Raw genomic sequence first — 9,227 nt, 5'->3', positions numbered from 1 at the left:
TTCCTGCAATAAACCTTACCTAGTCATGACTTTGTGGTTTTATTTTTATAATTCAAGCTTTTTCATTTATAATTTTTGCATTTGTTTTTATGAGTAAGATTGATATAAACTTTACTTTTACTATTCATTTTCAATTCTGGTACAAAATGAGTTGGGTTAAGTTTCCTTTATTATTAGAATTAAGGAAACTGTGGGTTAGGATTGGGTTTCTCTCATTCTTCGCTGTTATAAACAATGCTGAAATGAACACCAGAAATCTTGGACCATATTCCTGATTATTTCCTCAAGATGAAAGATCAAAATGTAATTATATGGTCAAAGTACCACCTTAGGAAAGCCCTTATAATTTATGTTTATGAAAATAGATTCTTCATTCCTACACATTTATGTACAATGGATATTATCAAATTGGCATTTCAGACCTCACAGCCACTTGTTTTAAACTTTACAAAGCTCTCCATCCCCACTGCTGTTTGGATTTTGCTTTACTGTAGATTAAATGCACTGAAAGTCACTTTTTTTTTCTTCTGATTCATTACCTAAATATCAATTGCCATTCCGATTTTATGACTGAGTTGTCCTCCATTTGTTAGTCTCAAAAAATTGAGATGGAAAAGCTTCATGAAACTTTATACTATTCAGCTCATTGTAGCTTAATAGGTTAAGATCTACCCATGAATCACTTTGTGTCACCATATAAAACAGTAGGAAGGAAGCAGTGACACATATGGGTAGTAGCTTCAATCCCTTCAGAGACAAAGCAATGAAGGCAGAGTTAATTACGTGAGGGGGATGGGAGGGAAATAAAGTCAGGACTATGTTTCTATCCGCAATTTAGTCCCACTCTAACATTAGAAGGTGGGAGGTGGAGGAAAGGAAACTGTTAAGAAGAGTCAATGAAACAGGGTTTTTTTTAACAGAAAACATTTGTCATTTTAAAAAATTAAGTAATTTATGTTTCATGTTCATTAATGCATGATGAATACATCAATATCTTAAGGTATTTTATTGACAACTTCTTTGCAATTTTAAGTTAATAAGCTTACAGTAAATCCACCATGAATTACATTTTAAATACTTTTGCTTAAGTTAGGGTTTGGATTCCTCCATAATGGACCCTTTCCACACCCATTCCCCACCTTTTACAGTCTATATAATTAAGAGTTGCCTGAATGTTTAAATACATTTAGTAGTTAAGAGATGACTAATAATCTGACACAATATAACTGTTCTACTATTAAAAACAAACTTTATAAAATATATTGCTCCAGAATATAGTGCAAGAAACTTAAGTTTTTTGATAAACAGCCAATATTAACAAATCTACATTTCTTGAAATGTTAAAAAAAAAAAAAAGACCACCAAATTAGACAAGCAAGTTTCTAAGCTTCAAGGAACTTTTAAAGAGTGAAAAACAAGATACTGGACAAGCGCCAGCCACTTCACTTTCATTACTCAGGTAAAAGTGCAGGGAAAAAAAATCTTTAAATGATGAAAAAGCCCTAGAATATGGAAAAAAAAAAATCTCTAAAAACTAGACTGTAAAACGAAGACCGGAAAATAAGGAAAAGAAATTCGACTAAAGGGACTTCTACAGTTTAAATAGAAGGTCTATACATTGCAATCATGAGGCTGCTTCCTACTGTATCTCCTTAAGAGACAGGACTGCATGACTCTCCTCTCAGTTCTGTTCTGCCAACAACCTCACCACACTGGCACCGGAGCCCTAGATGAAGCTGTGCAAAAGCATAGCCCCCTGTCTTCCTGGATCACACAGCTCCCTTGGATGAGGAGACAACATACTAACTGGTCTCCCTGCCTCCACTCTTGACAGTCTCACAACCATTTTCCCCACTTCTTTACCTAAGACTCTTTGACAACTCCCCCATCACCCAATCACACTCATGTTCAGTGTGAACCCCCCAGCGTGCAGGATGTGGTGCTTCCTCACTACCACACAGCCTCTGAGTCCTGCCATATCCCACCTCCCACCTGACACTCCCAGGAACCCCATCACCAGTCATCTCAACACCCCAGGGTCACTCTGGATGACTGGAGCTTCTCCTGACTAAATTCCTCCTTTACCTTCACCCAACTCAGGCACCAATCTTTCTCCAGGAGGAAACTTTCCACAAGCCGCAGAGGAGGGAATGGTCCCCACTTTGGACACAGCTCCCTAAGCATACATCTTTCAGAACACCTCCTGCACATTATGAAATTATCTTTCTTATTTTTTAAAGTTTACCTCCCTTACTAGGAAGTAAGCAACTCAAGAGCAAAGACTGTATGTTTATAAATGTTTACTGAACTGAAATACCAGGCACTATACAAGAAAAAATGAACACAAAAAACTTGACTTATTCTTAACCAATTCATTAGCAAGTCCTGTCAGTTCAACTTCCAACCAAATCCATCCACTTCCAGTGGCAGCACAGCCTCCATGCCAGCCCAACCTCTGGCATCTCTATTTTGGACTGCTTCAATAGCCTCCTGATTTCCCTGCTTGCAGACCACTATACCACACCAGTCTACTACACACACACAGGCACACACACACCACTACACCACTACCCACCCCCAGCCCTAACCACGTGTGTCCAGCAGCCAGAATGATCTTTGTAAAAATATAAATGTAAAAAATTCTTTTAAAATGGATTAAAATCTGAAAACCCACTTAAAAATCTTTATTTGCTTTCTATTACATTGACACTAGAATTCAAACTGCCCTACGATGCCCTCTATGATCTGACCCTTTCCAAGTTTTGTACTCATTTTGTATCACTCCATCTCTATTGCGATACAGTAAGTCCTCCAATACAATAAGCTATGTCCTGACTTGGCATCTTTACACTCACCCCTTCCTCTGCCTAGAAGACCTCCCTCAGCTAGCTGCTACTTCTCAAAGCTCAGCTTAAGTGTCACAGTCCAATCCAAAGCAGTTTTACCCCTCAGTCGTTGTTTTCTTTGTACTCATTACCATCTCAAATTAGATTAATTTGTCCACTTTTTACTGTGTACATCTATCCCTGAGGAGGGCAGGAACTCGGAGTTTTGTTCATACTGTAATCTATCCCATGTGCCTAAAACCAGTGCCTTGTACACAACAGGCATTCATAAACACTTCTAAAACAAAAGAATAAACCAGGACAAGTGACTTATTTAAGAAATACATGAAACAAGTGAGGTAAAAGAAATGGATAATTAATCTACCAAACAAGGGAGGAAACATTCTACTCTTAGTATTTGCAAGCAGACAGGCTGGTGTTATTAGGATCTATTATCAACAAGCATCCAGAGTGTATTTCCCAAAACTCATTAGAAACGTGTCAAGTAGAATGGTTTTACGTGCCATATGCTAGCCTATGTGTATGACACTGAAAACAATCATTTTTAGAAAATGCTATAAACTGACACTCCCGCAAACCCTGTAATGTGCGCAACTACAGTAGTACACATTAAAACACTTAAAAACCACTTGCTACTTTAGGTTAAAAAACAGTATTTCTGACAGTGGTACTGATCTGTAAATGATTAAATTTACACTAATAAAACTTCAACCTCTTAAGTAATAGGTCCTTCTAATACAAGAGGTAGGTCTTCAAGACAGGTTCTGACCACCTATGACACCTAGGAAGCTGTCTCACATACTGTTCTTTGTTAGAAGTAATGCTGCAACTCAAGCAAAAGCTACATAAAATTCATCACAATGTTAGCAGCCTCTGTTCACTCCTTACTGAAGTTTTGACCAAGAGAGGAGAAAACTGTCAGTCACTACTGCACTAGTGACAGAAAAATCTTTGAATCTTTATTCAAATGTCATTCAATCACAGAAATTAGGATAACACAATGAAGCATTTAGGCAATGAAGGTAAATGAAGACAGTGAAGATAAAAATACAATCTAAGTATTTTATTTTGCTTGATTAAACCTTCTCACTGTTCAAGAAAATGCTTTGTAAAATAAACAAGTCTTAACAAGTCAAACAAAATTAATAGGACAGGTTAAAAATAGCTGTCATATTGTAATAATCACTATTGACAGGTCACTTGAAAGTAACAAAATTTCAACAACTTCCCTTCGGATTCCTTTAAGCAATTTTCAACAGTATGGCCATCAAATTTCTGATCTAACAACACTTACCTTGGTATGGTAACACATTTAGTATTACAGTTTTGAGTGGTGATGGCTTTCTCAAGCTCATCTAATCGTCCTGTTTTCTTTAGCTTCTTCACCAAACTTTTAACTGCTTTCTCACACCACTTTTCTTCCTGTCCATTCTGCTCTCCACCACCTGCTCCTCCAGATCCACCCGCTGATTTCTTCCATCCCAGCAGTCTCTTCACAACTGGTGGAGTGAATGGCAAGATGGACGACATGTTCTTACCAAAGGCAGCGATCCACTCTAAGAAAATATCCTCCTTAATCTAACCTAGAAAAGATAAGGAAAGGATAATTTAGAAGCTAACTTTACAATCAACTACTAGTTTCAACACAGTATCAACAGCAAATTACAGAATGCAATAGAAATTCAAATTATTTCTTTCACAACAGACATTCAGAAATTATCTTTTTCACCCCTGAAAATGACTTTAATAATTTAAATCAACTGTGGAAACAAATCCTTCTAAAAACAAGACAGTGTTATAAGTGGACAAACATAATAATTTTGCAAGTAAAATCTTTTAACTTTATCAACACTGGACAAGTTTATCACTACCCATACTACTTTATTTTTAACTTAGTATCAATAAAGTATCTGCACCAAAAGCAAGTTTTCCTCACTTTTTAGAATTTCAAACTATTCTCAAAACACATAACAAAAATATTTTTTAAAATTTACAAGCTCAATATCCCCAAAGTTTTAAACTTTCATAACCAAGCACCATAAAGTAAAATGTAAAGTTATAACAAGGGAAAAGGCATGAAGTGTAAAGTAAACAAGAAAAATAAAGACATAGGGACTTCCCCAGTGGCGCAGTGGTTAAGAATCCTCCTGCAAATGCAGGGGACACGGGTTCGAGCCCTGGTCCGGGAAGATCCCACATGCCACAGAGCAACTAAACCCACGCGCCACAACTACTGAAGCTTGCGCAACTAGAGCCCATGCTCCGCAACAAGAGAAGCCACCGTACTGAGAAGCCCGTACACCGCAACGAAGAGTAGGCCCCACTCACTGCAACTAGAGAAAGCCCGTGCGCAGCAACCAAGACCCAAAGCAGCCAAAGAAAAAAAAAAAAAGTTAAAAAATATAAAAATAAAGAAATAAAGGTAAAGAGAGTCCGTGAAAAAAAGATTTGGTTCACTTTTACCACCCCTTGAGAAGATTTTTAATTAAGCCTCTTTTAAAAAATATTTTCATTTATATCTAAGTAACAACATGCATAGTGAGTAAAGTCAAATATAGCTCCTCTTCTCACACCAAGAGAACCTTTTAACTTTTATTCTTGCTATTTATACCTCAGTAATGGTATCTCTTGAAATAGCAAGTTTAGATATACCTATCGATTTTTCTACAGAAAATGAGGATTTACACCACGACCACTTGCTTTCCTCCAAGCTTAAAAATAATTATCTCCCAGGTAGTTTTGTACCTGATGAGATTAGTAGTTAACTACTACTGTATAACTACTACTGTATAATCATGTTTCCTTTTTGGTACAACTCTTTCCTTTCCCCAGAGCTAATTATGTTACTTTTTCATTTGCCTAGTTTTCTAAGCACCTACTACAAATTCTTCCCACACTTTCCACCAGCCCAATTAAAATTTAATGTCAATGGCTTTAATCTCAAAGTAAGGGATAAGATAATTTACCATTTGAGGACAGAACTGGAGAGTTCAGATTTGAGAAGAATGGAAAACATTTCAAAACCTAGCTCTGAGAAATACGGTAGAAAATCAACTAGGGTGAAGTGAAATAACAAACTTTATCAGGTATTTGCCAGATTATATATCAGAAAGTATTCCATGAAGGAGTTCCACTTCTAATCAGGAGATACAGAGTCACAATAGACCATCACTTTCACCCTAACAATCAAAACAAGACAGAAAAGCTATAAAATCATGGTTTTTCTGAACCCATCAGAAAGTTTAAGATGCAAAGTAACCTAAGTGAAACTAAATTCCAGAAAGTATTGAGTCTGGATAGAAGAGGGGCCCACAGATGGTCTCTTTCCTGGTAGAGTGGCTAAGGAGGAATAATCCCACCACAGTGAAGGTAAGGAGAAATCAGCCTAAATTTTAGTACATTTTAACAGTAACATGTAGGCTGACAAGACATTAGAATTCCAAGGATTCCACAGAGCAAGTCTGCACCACTCAACCCCTCAATCCCACAGGTCTGCACCAAGAGTTGGCCAAAATATGGCAAAGGTTGGAAGACAGGGCAGGAAAGCTAAGAGGTACCCTAAGAAGCTTAGGGTCTTCCTCAAATGCCCTGGGGAGGTGGCAGGGCGGGGTGGGGGTGGGGGAGTGGGAGGGGTGGTGGTGAGATGTGAGAGAAATCAATCCAAGAGACTCCAGGCATTCAGCTGCCAAGGGCTGAGGTGGGACAAGACAGCTGAGACAGAAACTTCCATGCAGATACTCTGGAAATTGAACTACCAAGGCTGGGGTAGGAAAGGACTGCTGAGAGAAAGCACTGGAAGGTATTACTCGTACAGAGAGATCTCACTAGGCACAAAAGCCTGGGGTAAGACTGGAGAGCAAAAAGAACTCCAGAATGACCAGGAAACCAGCAGCTAGGCTGTAAAGCAGAGAAGTCACCACTGTTCAGAAAGCTGATGGCTCAGATACAAAGCATAAAGAGATAACTGAAATTACGCTAAGACAACAAATCTTACAGAAAGTAAAGTCTTAATCCTACTCTCAAAACACTTGAACTAATCAAAATAAAGTTGCAAATAAGCCCAGAACTAGCTGACTATGCACACATCTTGTTGACTTAGCCCCACAAGAAACAATGGGCCATTCTGGGGAAGTAGATAATATATACTTCAACCTGTACTGATTTTACACAAACATTCAGCATTCAATCAAAAATTACAAGACAGAGAGAGGAGCAAACCAAAGTCAAAAGATGAAAGTATTAATATAATCAGATCAGAGAGGGCCTAGATTTTGGGATTATCAGACATACTTTAAAAGAACTATGATGAAAACTGATGGAAGAGATAGACAACATGAATAATGAAATGGAGAATTTAATCACAGACATTGAAGCTATAAAAAAAAGATCACAGGGAAACATTAAAAATGAAAAATACAATATCAGAAATTAAAGATTTCTTTAGATAGATTTAAAAAGACAGAAACAAGCTGTGAATTTGAAGACAGGCCAAATTAAAATGCCCAGATTGAAACATGAAGAGAAAAAAAAAAAAGTGTAGAAAAAATCCCAGAACATCCAAGACCAAATGTCAACTGGGGTTTAAGTGGAGTGTAACTGGGGTCCCAGCAGGAGATGAAAAGAGAGAATGGGGCAGAAAAAGCTTAAGAAGAGATAATGGCCAAAATCATCTCAAAAATGATGGCAGATATCAACCCACAGATGGAAAGGAAACATACAGTAGTCAATCTGCTGAATATTAAAGATAAAAATAAAGATAATGGCTGAGTGTCAGCTAGGATGGCAGTGAAAACCCAGACGAAAGGGGAATCTGCACTCATTCACAAGCTCTTTTCAAAGGCTCTCAACTGAGTTCTCTTGAAAAAGAATGGCATGGGGCAAGAGAAGAGAGAGAGTTCCTCCCCTTTAAGCGGCACCTAACATGAAGCAAAAGCCTTCAACCGGGAGGGGAGATGCAGGAAAGCCTCTCATACCCAGGGCCCAAGGAAAGTTCCCCTGCCTGAAAGGGAAGAGTAAAGCAAAAGCTGTGTACTATCTGGGAGGGTGGGGGGAGCAGAACCTATTTGCCCACCTCCCACATACAAACAAGCCTTTCACCATGTAACATAACCACAGTCTACCCCTAGAGGAAGGCAGGAAACACTGCCACCACCAGTGGCAGACAAACATACCCTGATGCTAAGGAATGAACAGAAAGCAAAGCTATCGATATGACAATGGGCCAGGAGCAAGAAACTGTCTTTGGCCCAAGATCCTGCACTAATACAAAAAGCAAAGGTCTGCTACTACTAGAAGGAAAAATCCTTAACAAAATATTAGCAAATCACATCCAGTAACGTATAAAGAAAAAGTAATCATCATCACCAAGTGGGGTTTATCCCAAGGAGCAAAACTGGTTTAACAGTTAAAAAAAAAAAAAAAAGAAAAGAAAAAAAAATCAAGCACCTCAGTTACAGTATACAGGAGAAAAATCCTTATGATTCTCTTAACTGATGCAGGGAAAAAAAAAAAAGGTATTTGACGATGTTAATTTAATATCTATCCATGATTAAAAACCCTCAGAGAACTAGAAATAGAAAGGGGGAAGAAGTTCTTCATCCTGGAAAACGACATCTATGAAAAACCTAAAGCCAGCAACATATCTAATGATGAAACATTAAGTCCCTTTCCCTTATAACTGAGGATAAGACAAGGACGTCCACTGTCACCACGTCTATTCAATAATGCACTGAATGTTCCAGCCAGCACAATAAGGCAAGAAAGAAATAAAAGGCATAAAGATTGGAAAGCAAGAAGTATATTCTCTGGTGATATGACTGTCTTCATTGGAAACTGCACAGAACCTACAAAAACACTAGTAAAATTAGGAAGTGAATTTAGCAAGGTTTCATGATAGAAGGTCAACATACAAAATTAAGTGTATCTCTATATACAAGCAAAGAACAAAGAGAAAATGAAATTTAAAGAAATACCAGTTATAACTGCAACAACAACAAAAAAATCTATAGGTCAATCTAAAGAAAGATACTCAAGACCTCTACACTAAGAACTGCAAAATATTGCTAAGGTAAATGAAAGAAGACTGAGATGAAGACAGACCATGTTCATAGACTGGAAGACTCAATATTATTTAAATGTCCATTCTTCGCAGTTTGATATATAAATGTAATCTCTGTTGAAATCCCAGCAGGATTTTTTAAAAAGAAACTGATATGCTGATGGTAAAATTCCTATGGAACAAAAGAGATCTAGAATAATAAAACCAATCTTGAAAAAGGAAAAAGGATTTTTGAGGACTTATACCACCTTATTTCAAGACTCACTGAAATAAGCCTTAGTAATCAAGAGTATAGAGTGGGCATTAAGAAAAAAAAGATAGTG

General features: G+C 37.5%; 1 protein-coding gene across 3 annotated transcripts in view; it reads right to left on the bottom strand.

Moving 5' to 3' along the window:
- Positions 1–4,376, bottom strand: part of SMAD2 (SMAD family member 2) — a 56,464-nt gene extending 52,088 nt beyond the window's left edge. For all 3 annotated transcript variants that reach the window (XM_007465603.1, XM_007465605.1, XM_007465604.1), the window contains exon 1: positions 4,141–4,376. In XM_007465603.1, coding sequence (XP_007465665.1) covers positions 4,141–4,376 — 236 coding nt within the window. The remainder of the gene's footprint in view (positions 1–4,140) is intronic.
- Positions 4,377–9,227: the final 4,851 nt, after the last annotated feature.

The sequence above is a fragment of the Lipotes vexillifer genome, unplaced genomic scaffold (genome assembly GCF_000442215.2).
Source record: "Lipotes vexillifer unplaced genomic scaffold, Lipotes_vexillifer_v1.1 scaffold36, whole genome shotgun sequence".
Lineage (NCBI taxonomy): Eukaryota > Metazoa > Chordata > Mammalia > Artiodactyla > Lipotidae > Lipotes > Lipotes vexillifer.
This window is presented reverse-complemented; position numbering and strand designations above follow the sequence as displayed.